Source organism: Lepidochelys olivacea (genome assembly GCF_965140295.1).
Source record: "Lepidochelys olivacea isolate rLepOli2 genome assembly, chromosome: 18".
In the NCBI taxonomy this organism is placed as follows: Eukaryota; Metazoa; Chordata; order Testudines; family Cheloniidae; genus Lepidochelys; species Lepidochelys olivacea.
Genome location: NC_140428.1, coordinates 29,109,950 through 29,129,111, shown reverse-complemented (window position 1 = coordinate 29,129,111; position 19,162 = coordinate 29,109,950). Strand labels below are relative to the sequence as shown.

At 64.3% G+C, this 19,162-nt stretch overlaps 1 protein-coding gene across 6 annotated transcripts in view; it reads left to right on the top strand.

Moving 5' to 3' along the window:
- Positions 1 to 18,960, top strand: part of PLEKHG5 (pleckstrin homology and RhoGEF domain containing G5) — a 119,019-nt gene extending 100,059 nt beyond the window's left edge. For all 6 annotated transcript variants that reach the window (XM_084652103.1, XM_084652106.1, XM_084652104.1 and 3 more), the window contains 14 exons: positions 7,625 to 7,810; positions 8,900 to 9,070; positions 9,505 to 9,600; positions 10,090 to 10,140; positions 11,057 to 11,206; positions 11,303 to 11,413; positions 11,493 to 11,642; positions 12,047 to 12,184; positions 12,272 to 12,391; positions 12,657 to 12,789; positions 13,413 to 13,528; positions 14,270 to 14,427; positions 14,699 to 15,637; positions 15,974 to 18,960. In XM_084652103.1, coding sequence (XP_084508229.1) covers positions 7,625 to 7,810; positions 8,900 to 9,070; positions 9,505 to 9,600; positions 10,090 to 10,140; positions 11,057 to 11,206; positions 11,303 to 11,413; positions 11,493 to 11,642; positions 12,047 to 12,184; positions 12,272 to 12,391; positions 12,657 to 12,789; positions 13,413 to 13,528; positions 14,270 to 14,427; positions 14,699 to 15,637; positions 15,974 to 15,983 — 2,529 coding nt within the window. In that variant the 3' untranslated portion in view covers positions 15,984 to 18,960. The remainder of the gene's footprint in view (positions 1 to 7,624; positions 7,811 to 8,899; positions 9,071 to 9,504; positions 9,601 to 10,089; positions 10,141 to 11,056; positions 11,207 to 11,302; positions 11,414 to 11,492; positions 11,643 to 12,046; positions 12,185 to 12,271; positions 12,392 to 12,656; positions 12,790 to 13,412; positions 13,529 to 14,269; positions 14,428 to 14,698; positions 15,638 to 15,973) is intronic.
- The last annotated feature ends 202 nt before the right edge of the window (positions 18,961 to 19,162 follow it).

Here is a 19,162-nt window from a genome sequence, read left to right as displayed (position 1 = left end):
TTAAAGGAACCCCCACCTGGCAGTCTCTCCGATGGCATTAAAGGTGGGATGACCATCCTATTGGGGAAAGAGGAGAAGTTAGTTGAGGTGGGCTGGAGCTGTCACTTCTGTTAAAGTCTGTTCCCATTTCCTAAAAGACAAACCAGACAAACCCGCGAAAGGGGAGACAAAAGTCCAGCAAAGAAACAAAACGCGGCTTCTGGCTCTGGTGCTGATTTGCACTCGCAGCCTGGCTGCTGGAAAACCACAGGCCCAGCCCACGGCCTTATCCACCACTCCAAGCCCAGGCAAACTTGTACCAGCCTCAGGCTGTTCTGGGCATTGCTTTTACTTACTTCTCTGGTCCCAGGTTTGCTGCGGGGTGCCAAACGTAGTCTTGGCTGACTAAGCCGGACTCGTATTACACAGAAGGAAAAAGACGGGGGATAGGAGAGAACAAAAGTAAGGTGGGAAGGAACAGAACACACAAGGGTGGGGGGTGGGAATGACCATCTCAAATCCCAGGGGGTATTCGGGATTGAGTGGGAGCCAGCGGAGGTGGTGATGTCATCTGGGTCCCTCTCTGGCCTGGCCAAATCATTTCTTAGGATTAGGATGACAAAGACGCAGGTGTTATGGGAAATCTCATGGTCCCAGGAGGCGGCGGGGATGGGGGTGGGGGTCGGTCAGCTCACGGCAGTGGGTGTCGGCAGACAGCTCCTTGGGCTAATCCCCCCCCACCCCTCAAGTCTTCCTTTTCTTTCAAGAGCTCCAGAAGGGAGGGGTGGGTGGACTAACCATCCCATCGCTATGCTGGTCACCAGGTTGATCTCCTTCCCAACACACCACCAGGCGTGACTGGAACACAGCCCTGGAGTTCCGCCAGCAGCCGACTAATTCCATCCTTGTCTCCCTTTTCTCATCAACATTTGTTACAGGTTATTGTGACCTCTTAGGAACTTTCACTCCCTTTCTACAGCTGAGCTGCAATGAGGTTAAATTGATAGGCCCAGGTATTACAAAACATCTCCCGGTGGCGGGGCCACACCCCCTCAAGGGGAATGCAGTGGAAGTCAGGGTTGGTCCTGCTTGGAGCAGGGGGTTGGACTAGATGACCTCCTGAGGTCCCTTCCCACCCTGATAGTCGATGATTCTAAGTTCAGCCTGCAGGGTAATGCGCTGTCACTCAGCACCTTTCATCGCCCCAACCATCACTGTGGGCTGGGCTCAGCTTATCTGCATGGCTCATGGCATACAGCCACATAAACCGGTGCGTGGAGCTATGTAAACCTCTGTGCTGAGCGTGCTCTGCCGGGGCAGGGCCATGCCGCAGGCGTGCAGTGTGCGAGATAAACTGAGCTCCCATTGGCCTCGCCGGGGCTGCTGCGGGCCTGTGCTGTGACTTTTCTCCTTAGTGGGCGTGCCCCGGAGTCTTGAGACTTGACGTAGATCAGGGCAAACAGGAACTGTCTCTCCAGGTCTGTGCCCGGTTTTCCCAAGGTTGGGTTCGGTATCAAAGGTGAGCTGCACCCGTGGAGCCGCGTTCCCAGCCCATTGCCCCGGCAAGTGAGATCTCTGTGCAGAAGGCTTGCTGCTGTCCCCACTCGAGCAAGCATGTCCCAGCCAGGTGCTGCCCCTCCATTCCCAGACACGAGCGGCTAGTTGGTTGCTGCCACGGGGGACATGGATTCAGCCTGAAGATGTTTCTGCAGCTTGTTTTTGGGGCCTTTTTTGGAAAACACCTTGCTCCCAGGCAAGCCCTGCGTGTGTGAGCCAGGCGCTGCTCACGTTCTCTCGAGCCATCAGTCTGGGCACGACAGGACTCTCCTGCCTCTCCCTGTGGGGCCAGGCACCAGCAGGAGCAAAACGCCCTCGCACCTAACTCCGTGCTGAGCCCTCTGCCCAAGGCCAGGACCAGCTGCCAGAGAGGAGCTACCCCGCCCGTGTCAGCCCACTGCGGACCCCGCAACCCAGAGAGCTGGCTGTGCCACCAGGGCTCGTGGCTGCGAGGATCCACCACTACAATGCTCAGCTGGGGGAGGCTCACCTCCCAGAGCCGATGGCCAGGCCACATACAGCCTGGCGTCGCCAGGCGCTGGCGGGACAGGAGGGGGCTGGGCCGGAGTGTCGCCAAAGCAAAGCCACTAACAAGAGCCCCAGGCCAGGCTGGAGGGTGAAGATGCAAGGGCCAGAGTCAGTGTGCTGCTGGACGGCTGGAGGCCACCTGGGACTGGAGGCCCCAGGATGCATGGAGAAAGTGAGTGACCACCTTGGGACCCAGCCCTGCCCACCTGGGCCAGAGGGTGAGCGGGTGGCTGAGTCCTGGCCCCTTCACCGGGTGTCTGCAGGAGCACGGATCCCCTGCAAGAGCCAGCGGCCAGTTGCTGACATGGGACACATGGGAGATGATAGGCAGAGGTCACACCCTAAATGAGGTTCTGCAGAGAGCTCACTGCTCCCCGAGTCCACACTGAGGTCCCTGCAGGTCCCCCCACCCATGCCGCCTTGCTGGGGCTCCCCCTGCGGCATCCTCATCGCCTGCTCTCTCCCCTGCCACATCGCTGGCGCTCCCCTTCCACCTGCAGCACCCACTTCCCAGCCATGCCCCTGTGTTCTGAAGTGTGGTCCCTGCCCGAGGAATACCCCGCCCAGCTGCACCCCGCCCACGAGCTGCGTGGAGATTGTCAGTGCTGTCAGGAGCTCCGACTCTGGCTGAGACGTGCCAGGGCCCCGCACCCAGGGGCCAGCCCCCTGCCACACAACCACACTTGGTTTGGTGGTTTGAGCAGGGGGCATGGGTCAGTGTTCACATCGTGCTCCCCGTCAGTGCCCAGCCTGGGCCAGCGAAGCTGCTGATCCAACCAACGGACCAAATTCGATGAGGACTCCTGGTCACGTGCCACCTGAAGCTAAGAAGTGCCCTAGCTGGCATGCCCTCAGCTCAGCCTGAGTGAAGGTGTCCCGGTGCCAGCCGTGTGCTCAGAGCATGGCCACGGGGTTGGTTCTGTTCCTTGGGCCATGCTTTTTGGGGTGACCTGTTACAAAGTCGTTCACTGCCAAGGGACAGGACGGCTCCCTGATCTCCTGTTGCATGCCTTGGTAGAGCAACCTCTGGTAGGGAATGTGCTTGGGTGGGAGGGCGGAGCAGGGTAGAGGGGAGCAGGCTGCCCCAGTGCTGTGGTGGGGGGCCAGCTGCCCCGGTGACAGACCCGTGTACTGGCAGGCAGCAGCCCTCCCTGATCCCTGGGCGAGGAGGTGGGGTTTGGATCTTAGTTCCTGTGTGTGCCATTTATATGCGCCATAGGCTTTCCGCCAGCAAGCGGCTGGATGGACAGGTGCCTCGGTGTGTCCAACTTGTCCCGAAGGCTGGGAAATTCCAGCGGGGGCTGCTCCCCGTATGCTGCCTAGGTGTAGCTCTCCGTCCTTTCTCTCACAGCCCTCGCAGCAGCTGAGAAGCTGCTGGGCCAGGAGTGCTGTGGTCATGGGGGCGCCCCGGCCTGGCTGCCCCAGCATCCATTCTAGAGCAAGAAAGGACAGAGCTCCCCTGCCTGCTGCGACTGCAGGCCCAGGCCTGCACCTCGCTCCCTGGGCGGCTGTTCTCCCTGCAGCAGAGGCTTCTCCTGTCAGGGCAGGTGTCCCTCACCTGGCTAACAGGCTGATTGACGGGGTGTGGCTGTCAGAGGCAGCCCCGGCCCCTGCAGTTCATGCTCAGAACGGGTGGGTGCTGTCTGCGTGGGGTCGGGCTGCCGGTGAGACTGGCACTGTGGACCTGTGGCTGAATCATTTGCCCTTCAGGGCCTCCCTGGGCCTCCCATTCTGCCTCAGTGCTAAGGAGGGAGCCCTGGTCCCCAGAGGGGATCGTCTCCTGCGCTGCCTGGCGCTCTGCGTGGACTGGGCTGCCCCTGCCCCACACCGCTTGGCATGAAGGAAAAGCCCCTGAGCATCAGCATGGCCTTTGGCCGACTCATGGCTGGGAAGAGCTGGCCCCACCTGTGTTCTGGGAGTGAGAGGGACGTGGCCGTTGTGTCCGTGTGCCCCATGGACGTGGGCTGCCAGGTGAGTGTCCGGGGCGGCAGGCAGGCAGGGTGCTGATGTTCTGGGTATCTGCCTGGATTTCAGCAGAGTGTCCAGGGCCGCAGTGACCCCAGCGGAGAGCCAGACGCAGCAGCAGCGGGAACCCTGCCTTGTGCTCAGGGACTGCCAGGGGGGAGGGTGGGCTCCTGGGGACTCAGCACATCTGGGTTACTTGGTCTGTAAGGTCTTTGGGGAAGGATCTCTGTGTGTACAGCCCCTGGTGCAAAGGAGTCCTGGGTCAGCCTTAGCCAAAACAAACAATTCTTCCTGGCTCTGCGCCGGGCTCCCTGTGACGTTGGGCGGCCCCTCAGTGCCCCAGCTGGGTTGTGGTGACACTCAGACGTTGTGGTGACGGGCACGTCTGCCCCAGGGGAAGGAAATGCAGCCAGCTGTCGTCAGGGGCGGGTTCCCCTGGCACCCCAAAGCCCCTGCAGGAGCATGGCTGTGGAGTAGTGGCAGGGCTCTGCTGAGCGATGCCCCTTGCTGGGCGTGTTGGCCAGGCTCACACCGGGCTGGCTGCAATGGCACAGATCGGGGTGAGCCGCTCTGATGGGCAGGGCCATGGGTTGAACGCCCCAAATTGGGGGTTGGCCCATGTGCAGAACTCTGCCCTGGGTCTGCTGTCACAATTGCTGCTGTTTGAGGGGCTGATCCAGGGCTTGGCTGGGCCTGTGTCTGCGTGCGGGGAGATGGGCAGGCAGCAGGGCTTGTGCAGTTACCGCAGTTGGCAGCCAGGCCCCAGGAGTGAACTGGCCCCCACTTGGCGAGACGTTTGGCTGGATCGTGTCCCTGTGGCCTCCCAGCACCAGACATACCAGGGCTGGCCCGGCAGGGACTGCAGGCTGCTGGAAGCTGCAAGAAACCAGCAAAGGGGTGGGTGGACGGTGGCTTTGCAGGGAGAGTTGGAGGGAGATAGAGAAGCTTGTGTACTTGGGGGAGCTGCAGGTCTAGCTTAGGGAGGTGGCTGGGACCAGAAGGAGCCTGAAGTGCGCTGGGTTGATCTGAGCTGGCTGAGGCTTCGTGTCTGGCCACTCGCCTGGCCCTGTGTCTAACCCCTGGCCTGTGCTAGGGCCGGGAGCCTGCAGCCTGCCAGAGTGTTGCCATCTCCGCTGTGCATGCCCGGGAGTGACGGCGAGCTCTGGGTGTCTCCCTTGGGCCGGGAAGGCGGCTGGGAGTCTGGTGCCCCAGAGGGGTTCGCTGTCAGCTGTTGCTCTGCACTGCGTGGGGCTGTCACAGATGCAGGGAGCAGAGCCCTCTAGGGAGCTCAGCTCATGGCTGCCGTGGGCTTTAGGGGACTGCAGAGCAGCCCCCCATGCGCCACGCTGCTGGCTTTTCAGTGCTCCTCTGATGAGCAGAAAGCCAAGGCCAGGCTCCAGTCCCTGCCATGCCCAGAACCTGCTCTGCAAGCGCTGCTGAGGTGCAGTGCCCCCCTTCCCAGGGAGTGTGGGTGCAGCGCCCAGTCTCCGCCCTGCTGAGAGCAGGGACCCAGTGAGGAGAGCCTACGACAGACTAGACCAGGGTGTTCACACAGCCAGCCAGCTGGAGCCACCTTCCCCACGTGCCCACGACCTTCGGGTGCCTGTTTGGAGCCCAGCTCCAGCCGCCTGGGGCCTGGTTCCAGAGGGCTGAGCACCTGCAGCTCCCCGGGCAGCCATCGGGCATGCGGCACCTTCAGGCCCGGCAGCTCGAGTTGGGCTGCTCAGAACAGAGCTGCCAGAGGGTGATGAAAACATAGCCCAGGGTCTGGATGAGTGTTTGACTCCTCGGATGTACCCCAGGAGCAGCCGGTGTGGGAGCAAACGCACGGAACAGCCAAAGCCCACCCGAGCATCACTGGGGGGGGGGGTGTGAGCACATGGCCCCACACCCGTGCCCTCTGTGCACACACGCATGTGCCCCTGCCCGTGTGCGCGTAGGCTCCTGTGTGCTCTGCTGCTGAGCGAGGGAACCAGGAGCAGACAAGGGGAAAGAGGCCAGGTCTGTTTGCGCGCATGGGGTGTGCTCTGCGCAGGAGGCAGAGCGGCTGCCTGGGAAGGCCCCGCTGGCCACCCCAGTGAGGCATTCAAAGGGTCTGAAGGATGAGGAACCAGCTGAGCTTTCAGGGGTAGGGGGCCGATTTCCGGCTGAGCTCGCCCCCCTGTGTAGCCAGGTCCTGCAGCTGGGAGTGGAACCTGCTGGGGGCATTGGAAAGCCAGGCGGAGCTGGGCTCAGACATGGCTTGGCATGGGGAAGGGAGCCGGCTGAGACTCCCGGGCCCTACCGGGGCTGGCCCCAGGCAGTTTCCTTGGGGATAATCTCTAGGAGTTGATAGCCAGGATGGAGCCTTGCTTGAGACAGACAAGCCCTGGCAGCTCTTTTCTGGCTAATGATTGCTCAGGGCTGGTCTGAGCTAACTCCAGCTTTGAGAGGCAGGCTGAGAATGCACTGGGGGGGTGGGATAAACAGGGGTTTCATAGCACCTCTGTCCTATGCCTGCAGATGGCTGCAGGCCCTGGCTTTCCAGGAGGTGCCGCGCCAGAGGAATGTCTCATTGCCGGGGCATCACGAACTCCCCACTCAGCAATGCAATCGCTCCTGACGACTGGAGGCTTTTTGCATACTGTTGACACAAGAGCAGCCCTCCCCCTCTCCCCACTCAGCCAAAGTCATGGGGCTGGGCATTCAGAGCTCCCTGGGCTGGCTCCCGTTCACCTGCTCTCTGGCCTGCATAGCTGCAGCTGCTGTTCTGGAAGGAACTCGGTGCCTTTGTCCTGCATGCGAGACCCTTGGGATGAGCGCAGGGTTGCTCCGGCCAAGGTGAGGCTGTGCAGCCCCTGGGCTGCTCGCTCCATGTCCGAGGGGTCTTGGAGCTGTGAGGGGCTCGGAGGGCCAAGCTACGCACTGGCTGACTGCGCAGACCTGAGCCCATCTGCTCACCCATCCCCTGCAACTGCTTTGTGAGCGGTCTCGCTGCCTGCCTTGGAGGGCCAGTTCCACCCAGTCCTTTCCCACAGCCTCATGGCAGCAGAGCTCTGGGGCTGGCTTTCTTCTCTGGCCCGTTTCTCTGCCCGGTGGGTGACTGGATTCCTGGTAGCGAATGCAGCTCCTGCAGGCTCTGGTCAGATGTAGCCAGTGTCCCAGGGTGCTGGGCTGCAGCCACAGCCCCCTTCCCAGAGCCCTTGGGATCTTGTCAGCCCTGCTTGGCAGGACGCCTGGCTGTCTCGGGGCTGGTGCCCACGCGCCTGGCCTTGGTGCAGGGCTCTGTGCACCGTCAGCCAGGGTGTCACTCAGGTGGCACCTGGACTGGACAGGAGCCCACTGTGGCCATCCTGCTCCAAGACTAGCAAGGCCCTGCTGTGGGTTGGGGAGGGATTGGGGCAGCCCTGGGGGCTTTGTGCACTGCGCCCTCTTCCTGGCAGGCTGAGCTGCCGCCCGCCTCCTTCACCTGCTGCTGGAGGGTTACTGGCTCACCGAGGTGTGCAGAGGCCAGGCTGGTGGCCGGATGGGGCAGCTCTGGCCCCTGCCCGGGGCTGTTTGTGTGAGTTCTCCCCACTCTCAGCAGCCCCTAAGGTGTCTCTCTCTGGAATTCCAGGCCCCCGGGCGGAAGCGGAAGAACATGAATGAGTTTCTGGGCGATTCCAGCATCCCGGGCCAGGACCCCCTGCAGCACTTCAGCTGCTCCCTGCCCAGCAATGGAAGCGATACGTGGAAGAATAGGGCCGCCAGTCGCTTCAGTGGCTTCTTTGGCTCCGGTGCTAGCACCGGTCCCTTCGGACGGGTACGTCAGCTGCTTGGCACCAGGCTTGGGCCTGTCCCTGCTGCCAGGGGCTCTTGGCTCCCAAATTTCTGCTGTTGAGTGGAATTCGGAGCAGCACCCCCCCACACACTCCATAGTCTCTGCTGGCTGCCATCTGGGGCTGTTTGCCCAGGGAGGAATTCCTGGGCGCCAGGTTCTGCAGGGCAGAGCTGTGGGCTGTTGGGGGGATGGCGCTGACCGCCTGTGTCTGGGAGGGGCAGCATCATTCCAAGCTTCTGGCAGGTGTTGGCCTGTGTCCCCTGCCCGCTGGGCAAGGCCGGTCCATGCACTTTGCTGGGGCACTGGGTTAGTTTGGGACAGGAGGTCAGAGGTTGCTGAAGTTGGCAGAAATGGGCCTAACCCCAGAGCTGGCGGCAGGCACCTCCTGGACAAGCCACTTGGTGGGATTCTTTGGCTGCTCTCAGCCCAGCTAAGGAGACCTGTGCAGAGCCAGGAGCTGCCTGGGTTTGGAAAGGGGTGGGGTGGGGTGGGGTGTGTTGGCTGCGGCAGAGCTCAGCAGAGCAGCAGCGGGGTCTGGAGCCCACCAGGGGCTGCTGCCTGAGAGCTCGGTGCTGCTGCTGAGCCGGGGCACAGCTGGGGAGGGAGTGGCAACCTCCCGTCTGCCTCGGCTCTCTGTGCCCTTTGTCCTCTCTGTGGCCTTCAGCCCCAGGGCTGGATTGAGGCAGGCTCCCGCAGGTGCCCATTGTGAGTCACTCAGGCCTTCTGCAGGGGCCTGCCGCTGCACGCCAGCTGCCTGGCCTGGGGCTCCTTGCCGAGCATCCTGGCACGAGGCCCAGTGATGGCCAAAGGCCGGGAATCCCCTATGCCAGGGCCTCAGCCGCCTGCCCCATCCCGTTATTCTCCTCTCCTGCCTGGCCGGGCGGGTGCTGTGCTCCAGGACGCTGGTGCAGGCTCTGCAGCCCCTCGGCGGGAGGAATTCTCCCAGCGGGAAGCTGGGTCTGTGAGCTCCTGAGCGGGCAGCGCTGGCAAAGGGAGAGGGACCCTCCGAGTGGAAGCAACCCCCTCGCCCACCGCTGTGCGCTCTTAGCCAGCTGTGCTCCCTTCCGCTAGGAGATGGATAAGATGGAGCAGCTGGAGAGCAAGCTGCACAGCTATAGCCTCTTCGGCCTCCCCAAGCTCCCCCAGCAGCTCCGCTTTGACCAGGACTCCTGGGAGGAAGAGGAGGACGACACCAGCCTGTGCCTGGAAGACAGCTGGCAGGAGATCATTGAGGGCCCGGAGGTAATGTGTCAGGAGGGGGCTCTGGCTGGTGCAGAACATCCCAGCAGGGTGCTGTGGTCCTGGGGTGAGATTTCCCAAAAGGCTGGGCTAGAGCAACTCTCCTACAGCCACGGGCTGCTGGCTGGGGCCCACTGCACCTGTTCCCCCAGGTGGCCAGGCAGGAGGGAGCTAGACCTCCTCCCAAACACATTTCAGTGCCTTGGCCTCTTTCCCCCTTCTGGGATGTTGCCCTGTGGGACTGGGATTCTGCTGGGCCCATGAGACAGGGCCTCTCCTCACGTCCTGGCTGGGGGAGGCGCTAGGCTGCCTCGTGCGCGGGAGACAATTGCAGGCAGGAGGCTCGCTCCCTGCCCGTCCTGCTCTCGGTGGGAACATCGCACTGTGTCGAGGGGCCCCCGCAGCCCCATGGTGCTGACCCTTCTGCCCTTCGCCAGGCCCTGACCCGCCGGCAGTGCCACCAGCAGGAGGCCGTCTGGGAGCTGCTGCAAACAGAAGCCACCTACATCCGGAAGCTGAAAGTGATCACAGACGTGAGTCTGCCCTGCCCGCCTCGTGGCCCTGGGAACGGGCAGAGCCAGGCTCCTGCCAAGCCATTGTGGGGGGCACGACAGGTGTTAGGCCAGTGACTCTTGGAGGCCAGGAGACTGTGACGTGCCCTTCCGGGGGCAGAGGGCTGAGCCAGGGCAGCTTTCACTGGCTCCGTCTCTGCCAGGAGCAGTTAGTTTATTCTGTACGCTGCGCTCACCAGTGCAGCATCCAAGAGCCCCTGGCTGGCTGGGTCTCAGCTGTGCCTGGCCATCGGCTCGCAGCCACAGCCTGGAGCTGGGCTGGGTCGGACGGGTGTCCGTCACGGCCTGCACATCATGCAGCCTCCGGCCCCCAGTAGGGAGGGACACCCCCATCCAGGGCTGCGGCCTGTTGAGATCCTCCCCCGCTGGTGGCCCGGTGGGGCATGGGCGTGCGCAGAGGGAGGTCGGATGTGCCGGCTCTGCACTGCCTGCTCTCTGTTCTCTTTGCAGCTCTTCCTCTGCTGCCTGCTGAACCTGCAGGAGTCAGGGCTGCTGGGTGAGGTAAGGGCCCAGCTACCCCCAGGGCTCGGGGCAGCAAGTCCATCATCGCATGCAGGGTCCTCGCAGGCATAAGCCAGTCCCAGCCTCTGCCCCTCGCTCTGGGCCAGCGAGGGGCCCTGGGCTGCCGCGCCCCGTGCTGAGAGGAGCTCCCCGGCCCCCAAGCGGCCCCGCCCCACACTGGGAGGAGCTCTCTGGGTGGCCCCGCCCCACACTGGGCGGAGCTCTCGGGGTGGCCCCGCCCCGCACTGGGCGGAGCTCTCTGGGTGGCCCCGCCCCACACTGGGCGGAGCTCTCTGGGTGGCCCCGCCCCGCACTGGGCGGAGCTCTCTGGGTGGCCCCGCCCTGCTCTGGGAGGAGCTCTCTGGGTGGCCCCGCCCCCCACTGGGCGGAGCTATCTGGGTGGCCCCGCCCCCCCACTGGGCGGAGCTCTCTGGGTGGCCCCGCCCTGCACTGGGAGGAGCTCTCTGGGTGGCCCCGCCCTGCTGTCAGACTGGGGCTGACATGGAGCCCTAGGGTGGAAGGTGTCGTGTGGCGAGGTTGGGAGCCTGCAGCAGAGACACAGGGATTTCCCCGCGCGTTAATGGGAGGAATTGGCCCTCTGGACCCTGAACCAGCAGCTCTGCTCGAGCTAATGGACGGTCCTTGAGCTGCGCGGTAGCCTGGCCTCACACCCACCGCAGGGCGTGTGGCGACGATGTGCCCAGTGCCTCCCGCAGCGAGCCCGTCTCCCCTGGGCAGGGCAACGCGGGCTGTGCCGCTCTGGGCAGCTGCCCTGGAGGCCCAGGAGCAGGGGATCCCAGTGCTGCATGGGGATCCCAGCCACTCTGTCTGGCAAACCCTGCCCCTGTGTGCTCTGCCAGGGCTGAACCGCCAGGGCGTCACCAGGGCCCCACTGCACCCCTTGCTGTGCTTACAGGTGGAAGCTGAGCGTCTGTTCAGCAACATCCAGGAGATTATCCAGCTGCACCGTGCCCTGTGGGGCAGTGTCATGGCCCCCGTCCTGGAGAAGGCCAGGAAAACCAAGGCGCTGCTGGACCCTGTGGACTTCCTGAAGGGATTCAAAATGGTGGGTGTGAGGCCGCAGGTGCCACTCGCTCTGCCATGGTTGTGCCTGGCGGGGAGGCGCCCTGGGCTCTGACGGGCGCTCTGGTTTGCCTTGCAGTTTGGCTCCCTCTTCAAGCCCTACATCCGCTACTGCATGGAGGAGGAGGCCTGCCTGGAGTACATGCGCGCGCTGCTGCGGGACAGCGACCTCTTCCGGGCCTACGTGACGGTAAGGCCTGGAGCCAGGCGCACCGGTGCCGGCCCGCGCCGCCCCCGAGCCGCTAACGCGCCCCTGTCTCTGCTTCCAGTGGGCAGAGAAGCACAAGCAATGCAACCGGCTGAAGCTCAGCGACATGCTGGTGAAGCCACACCAGCGCCTCACCAAGTACCCGCTGCTGCTCAAGTCGGTGCTGAAGAAAACGGACGACCCTTGCACCCGGGACGCTGTCATCACCATGGTAACCTGCCAGGGAGTGCGGGCGGATGGGCCATGCCTCCCCGGGTAGGCTGCTGCCGGCCAAGTCAGCGGCAGAGGGCGGGCAGCCTGCGTCCCTGCCGTGCCTTGGTGCTGGCCGCGGGCTCCCGTGCGCCCTTTCCCCAGGGCCGGGGCGGCCAGTGCCCAGCAAGCAGCCGTGTCCCCAGTCTGCAGCCAGTGCTGGCTGTGCCTGGCAGGGTCACCCAGACTCTGCCTCCTGCCTCCGCAGGCTCCTTGCCAAGCCTGCTGGACCAGGGCGTGGGGCACGGGGCCTGGGGCAGGGCTCCTCGTGGGGCCTGGGGCAGGGCTCCTCGTCACGCCTGCTGTGCCAGGGGCTGCCAGCCACCAGTTTCCCCTATGCGCCTCTGACCGCTCCCCTTGTGGCAGATCAATTCCGTGGAGCGGTTTATCAATCACGTGAACTCGCGGATGCGCCAGCGGCAGGAGCAGCAGAGGCTGGTGGCCATCCTCAGCCGGATTGACTCCTACGAGGTGGTGGACAGCAGCACGGAGGAGGTGGATAAGGTATGGACTGTGTGGGCAGGGGGCGTGCAAGCCGGGCTGGCCCCTGCCCCATGCCCCCTGACTGCGTCCTTTCTCTCTTGCTGGCAGCTCCTGAAGGAGTTCCTGCGCCTGGACCTGACGGCCCCCATCCTGGGCACCTCCCCCGAGGACACACGGCAGCTCCTCCTGGAGGGGAGCTTGAAAATGAAGGAAGGTAAAGACAGCAAGGTGAGCAGTGCGGCCAGAGCAGAGCTCCCAAGCAGCCCCCGGGACCGGCCTAGCAGTTACCTCAGCCAGGGCTTCCTTTGCCTGAGGAGCTGGGGGTGGAGGGTGCAGCAGGCGTCCGTCCTCGCCCCGCAGCTGGCTGGTCTTGGGAACCAGCTCCTGTGGGCATGGCTCAGTAACACGACCTCCAGGGTCTCACCTGGCCGCCTGCCCCAGCGCCTGGCTGCTCAGCAGGATCCCATGAGCCCTGTGCTGTTGCCTTCTCCAGATGGACGTTTACTGCTTCCTCTTCACGGACCTGTTCCTCATCACCAAGCCGGTGAAGAAGGCTGAGCGCACCAAGGTCATCCGGCAGCCCCTGCTCGTGGACAAGATTGTCTGCCGGGAGCTCAAGGACCCCGGTGAGCATGCGGGACTGGGATCCAAGAGCCGGGCCTTGGCTGTGTAGCTCCCCTGGGCTCCTCTCCTCAGAGCGTTTCCCCTAGCCCCTCGCAGCCCCTCCGAGCTGGAGGAGCTTCCTCTCTCTCTCTTTCCCCCTGTCCTGCCAGCCTGTGGGCAGGAGACTGAATCCCGCTGCCTGCTGGCAGACTGAGGCTGCCAGGGCACAGGGCTCTCCCTCCATCCCCACAGAGACTGACCCCCTAGTGCTCCCAGCCCCAGGAACCCCAGGGCTGGGAGCGTGGGGAGCAAATGGCTCGGCTCCTGCCCTTCATGTCTGGGCTGTTACAGCCTCTGCACCCTGCCCTCCTGCAGCACGACAGCACCGTCGCCCCCGGGGCTCTGGCGAGGACAGAGGCTGCAGCGTGATTTGTCCCTGGGGCCTGGGCACTAGGCCCCTTCTGACTACGCATGGCCAGAGCCCTGCTCACTCTGCTGCTCTGGTGCCTTCCTGGCCTTGTCCCGAGAGCTGGCGTGTCTCCTTGCTTCCCTGTGCTGGGCACTCACCGTGTCTGCGGTAACTTGCCCGGGCCGGTGGGAGGTGCCTTTGCTCATGTTTGGTTGCTGCCTCCTGTCCCCCTTGCAGGCTCCTTCCTCCTGATCTATCTCAACGAGCTGCGCAGCGCCGTGGGAGCCTACACCTTCCAGGCCAGCGGGCAGACCCTGTGCCGCGGCTGGATCGAGGCACTGTACAATGCACAGGTGATTCAGGAGCAAACACTTGCCTTCCAGGCAGAGCACCTTTCCGCCAGGCCAGTGCTGAGCCGCTGCAGCATCCCCAGTCTGAGAGGCGGTGGGCGTTTCATCTAGTGCCGGCACCAGCCTGGGGTTTCCAGCACCAGCTCAGAGCGCGTGCCCTTCTCTGAGAGGGGGCCAGACAAGGAAATGGAGACGCAGCCAAGGCCTGCCCTGTGCACTCCTAGCTCTGCCAGCAGCAGGCAGACCTGCAGAGAGACTGGGTGCACACAGGGACACAGGCAGCCCGACCGCTGCCCGAGGTGTCACCTCTCTCCCCCCAGGGTGACCTTGTCCCCAGGAGCATTTGAAGCACAGTCACTCCCAGGCGTTGGTTATCTCGCTGCAGTCTCACCACTTTCGGCAGTGGAGACAGCCTCGGACAGTGCACGCTTCCCCTGGAAGGGCCAGTGGTGCAAGCTGTCATGCCCTGCAGTGAATCTCCCTCCTTTACCATTCCCCTCCCCGGGGGCTGCCAATGGCAGTGCTGCGTCTCTGCTCCACAGCCAGCAGACCCGTGTGGGCACGGGCAGCATGTCTCAGGCTGTGTGCAGGCTGCTGGGAACCGGGCCCACTGCCGGGGCAGTCCCGGTGAGCACACAGCCCCTGACCGGTGTGGAGCCCCTGGTCTGGGATGGGGATCGGCGCCCCAGCTGGGGACGGCCGTGTTCTCCCGTTCCTACGCTGTGTCCTGCCCCTTCCCCACAGAACCTGCTGCAGCAGCTGCGTCTCCAGGAGCAGCAGCGTAGCCAAGGGCAGCATCTGCAGAGCCTGGAGGAGGGAGAGGACGGGGAGAGTGGGGCCTCGGCAGCCAGCTCGCCCACCATCCTGCGCAGGAGCAGCAACAGCCTGGACTCCCAACAATGGTACAACCCCCCCCCCGCCCCCCCGTCAGAGCTCAGGGGCCACTCGCAGTGCGGGCCAGGGGAGACTGTCCAGCCGGGAAATGCGGCATGCCAGGTGCTGCACGGCCCTGCAGGAGAAGCCTGGCACCTCGTGCCATCAGGGCCCCAAGCACACATCACGCCCAGTGCTGGCCGCTCCCCTCGCTCCTGCCCCGCCCCAGTGTGCCGCAGCCTGGAGCCAGCCGTCCCTCCCAGCCCCCATCCCTGGCTGACTCTCCCCTTGCTCTTGCAGCCCCTCCGGCGGCTCCACGGAGACCATCTCAGTGGTGGTGGTGGATGCCAGCGAGGAGCGCTCCTTCCCGGACTTGGAAGTGGGGCCGTTCAGCTCGCAGTCGGACGAGACCTCCATCAGCACCACCGCTTCGTCCACCACCCCCACCCGGGAGCTGCTGGAGGAGGGCGGGGAGCTTGCAGAGACACGCGCCCCCCTCAGCTCCACTTGCCTGACGCTGGATCCCAGCGGCTGCAGGTCGGCGTCCATCGACAGTGCCTACGGCACCCTCTCCCCCACCTCCATCCAGGAGTTTGCTGAGGCGCAGCAGCTGGAGCCAGGGGCGGAGGATGGGGGGCCCCCGCAGGCGCAGCGTGCCCCCTCGCCCAAGCTGCGCCGCAGGACGCCCGTGCAGCTCCTGCCCTGCAAGGGGAAAGCGCTCAAGTCCAAGTCGGAGGCCAGCCTGCTGCAGCTGATCCCAGCCTCGCCCCTCCTTGCCCAGAGCAAGAGCCTCTGCGACCTCTTCATGGCTCCGGGCCCGGCCACGTTCCTGGCAGGTCCCAGCCAAGGACGTGCACGGCGCGAGGCCCCGGCTGGCTGCCAGAGGACTAGCAGGGCGGGCGCCGGGAGCCAGGGTGGCCGGTCGGACTGCCGAAGCCTGGGCCTGAGCACCTGCAGCAGCAGCAGCGGTGGCTCCTCGTCAGAGCTCTCCGAGCCCGAGGAGCTGGCGTGCGCCAAGGGCTTTGCTTGCCCAGCCCAGAGCAGCGACGCCTCCCCTGTGGAGCCTGGGCAGGATGCTCCCCCAGCAGGGCCCGAGGGGGCTCCCGAGTGCTGCCAGGAGCCGCCCCTTGCGCACCGGACACTGTCAGACCCGCAGGCGGCCCAGCACCGCAAGCTGACACTGGCTCAGCTGTACAGGATCAGGACCACCTTGCTCCTCAACTCCACGCTGACTGCCTCGTGAGTGTCACGGGGCTTGCTTGGCCTGGCCGGGGTGGGCGCGTGCGGGGAGCCCATGGGCCTCTTTGCACAGTCACAAGGACGCTTGCTGGGCCGCAGCCAGCTGGCGCCAGCAGCCCCAGGGGCTGGGCCATTGCAGATCTCCCTCACCCACATGGCAGGGCACATGCATGGGGCAAAGTCTGGCTTTTCCCGTCAGTCTCCTTCCCTGAGTGGCAGCCCCGAGGCTCAGCGTTTCTAAGCTCAGCTCCCTGCGGTGGGGGGAGGTGCCCTGGGGCTGTGTGTGCTCCCGAGAGCAGCCGGCTAAGAGCGCCTCTGTTTGCCTGTCTCTTGCAGGGAGGTCTGAGAGCTGCAGGGGCTCCAGGAGAGGAGCAGGGCTGCCAGTTCCGCCAACCCCCGACGATGGAGCATGAGCGCCCAGGGCGCTGGGAGATGTTAGGCTGCAGGCCCCAAAAGCAGCGGCCAGGAGCGTGTCAAGGCTGCGTGTGGATGGGAGAGAGACAGGGCACAGGTGTGTGGACATAGGGTGTGCGTGCGTGGATGCATGTCTCTGTGGGGAGTGTGCATATGTACACGTGTGTGTGGGGAGTGTGAACATGTACACGTGTGTGGGGGTGCGCGTGTGGGGAGTGCGTACGTGTGTGCGTCTATGGGAGTGTGTGGGGAGTGTGCACATGTACACGTGTGGGTGCGCGTGTGGGGAGTGTGTGTGTGGGGAGTGCATGCGAGTGTGCGTGTGTGGGGAGTGTGAACATGTACACGTGTGTGTGGGGAGTGTGAACATGTACACGTGTGTGGGGGTGCGCGTGTGGGGAGTGCGTACGTGTGTGCGTCTATGGGAGTGTGTGGGGAGTGTGAACATGTACACGTGTGTGTGGGTGTGTCTATGGGAGTGTGGCGTGCCTGGGGACAGACTCCATGGAGCCGTGGCCTGGGTTCCTCCCTGAAGGTGGACGCGCTTGGGCTGGCCAGGGAGCCCTTCCTAGGACCGGGGCTGGCCGGGAGCTGCTCCTTTGCACTTTGAATCCCGGGAGCCCCTGCAGCCACGCCTGAGAACTCTGGAGCCGAAGTTGGGCAGAGGACGCCCCCTACAGGACCTGGCTTCTCAGACGTCGGTCGCTGTAGCCCAGCCCCACACTGCTGGCCTGGGCGGTGCTCGGAGAGTTCCTGGCAGTCAGTGAGCAGGGACCAGTGCTGCCACCTCATCCTTGGAGCGCCCCTGGTCCAGAGGGCTCTGCTGGGCTTCCGAACTCGCCTGTCCTGCCGCAGGCCTGCGGCCAGCTCCGAACTGACAACCCCACACCCCAGGGTCTGGCAGCGCAGGCTGGGGCTTGTGAGCTAGGTGTGACTGCAGCCTTCCATGCACCGCTGGCCTGTTGCAATGGGGGAGACACACACGCCACGTTGCATCAGGTTCAGCAAAAGCCAAACACTACAGCAAAGACTGGGACCTCCCGCCTGCTGGGACCCCATCGTCGAGCTTCCCACTTCTCTGTGAACCGTCTCTGCAGAGAGCTGTTTGTCGCAAGGGCTGCAGGGTGAAACCTGCCCAAGGCCCAGGAGCAGGGGGTTCGGAGTGCACTTTATTTGTGGTAAGCTGCATTTCCTGCAGCAGCACACAGCACCTACAGCTGGAAGGGAAGGGGCAGAGGGGAATAGCCAGAACTTTTCCCCTTCCTCTCAGCTCACATGCCATTGCGGCCTGCGGCCTGGGCACCCTGGGAGCTCTCCCGAGGATGGCAGTTGTGTCCTGAAGGGGGTTGTGCTGCAGGAGCCAGAAGCAAAAGCCCCTTTAAATTCCAGCACTGCAGCAAGGAGCCAGACCTGGGCAGCCCCTGCCCACCGCCAGCCACCACGGCTGCTCTGTCGGCTCCCTGCTGGGGTGAGTTGCTTCTTCCTGCATGACCAAAGCCCCCGAAATGTGGTTTTCCACTGAGGATAACGCCCTGGGGGGCTGCGTTGTCACCGAGGCGGTGGGCTGGGTAGCTCAGGCACTGGCTCCAGGAAGTGGCGATGGGCTTACTGAGGAAGGGATCCAAACGTTGGCAGTGGGTGAAGAGGGAGGAGAGCTATGCACTGGCAGCGGTGTGCTGCCATGGACGCTGTGTCCTGCTGGCCATGGGCGTGGCAAGGTCACAGGGGCTAGGAAGGTGGAGGAAGCCGGGGCAGGCCGGGGAGTGGGGGTGATGTCAGACTGGGGAGGGGCATGGCTGGACCCATCAGCACCACATCTCCCAGCTCCAGCTGTCTGGGCTCCCGGCCTCACTTTTCACGGGAAGGAAAGGCGGGGCAGTGGTGCTGGGGGCTGGGCCGCAGGGTCCCTCTCCTGCTGGCTGCCCTGCTCGGCTGAGGGTGCGCTGCTCCTGCAGGGGTGTGGCTGGGGGCTCCCCACCTCCTGGGGGGCTGGGTCCTCCGGGCAGCTGGTGGCTGTTACAGGGAATCCCGGGCAGGCAGCCAGGCCAGGAAGGGCTGTGTATGGAGTGGCTAGCATGGAGGTGTGTGGGAGAGACCAAAGGAGCCTGTGGGGAGCGGGGGGCCACGGAGGGCCCTGTGCTGGCTAGTGTTCCCGCGGGTGGGAAGGGAGCGTTGGACCACACTCCCACACTGGTCAGTGCACACGGTGCTGGGGAGGGGGCAATGCCATGGGGGCCTTGCGTAGGCCTCACTCAGACCCCTGCCTCGGGGCAACGCTTTGGCCACCAGAGCTGGTCTCTGGAGCAGCAGCAGGAGGCTTGTGCAGCGAGCACCCAGTGGCAATAAGCTCTTACCCCAACGCTTCCCACTGCAGCCTCAGGGAGGGGGACCACTTTTCCTTCCTGGCTGGGCTCCCTGCACTAAGCCTAGGCCCTCTGCAGCTGGGGCCAGTACTGCCTGGATGGCAGAGGGCAGGGCACTGCTGGGGAGTTCGTTACACTTGGCTGCCAGCAGGCCGTGGAGGCTGCTGCAGAACGGCAGCAGAGAGTGGGAAGGGACATGGCGGCTGGGTGGCAGATTCCTCTGCCCGGTCGTTTCCAGCCCCGCGGGCAGGCACGCTCACCCAGGGATGTGTGTATATAAAGTTGCATATTTATTAAGCTTGGTGTTGATTTTCTGAAGCTGCGTCCTGGCTGGTTTGCGGCAGGGAAGCAGCGTTGCCTCCCCTTTTCCTCCCTGCCCCTGGTAGCTGAATGGCTGGGCCCCGGGCTGCCCTGGAGGGTGCAAAGCAGGAGTCCTCTCTTGGCTCTGGGGCTAGTCCATCTTGTCCGTTGAACATTATCCCTGCGCTGTGCTGTCCCGTCCTGCCGCCACTGCCTCCCAGGTGAACCATTAAAGACAGTGCGTGTGCGCTCAGTTGTTGTTTGTCCTTTAACAAGGGTGCGGGTGCGGTGGGGGCCCTGCAGCTGCTGGCTGGCAGTTGCTCGGGCGGCTGGCTGTGTTCTGGGGCCATGCAAAACACTGCCAGCTGACCTGGCCCCCCGGGAAACCAGAGCAGCCATCGCGTATGCCCTCCAGCCCTGCCCCTGACACGGGGTGAGGTGCAGAGCC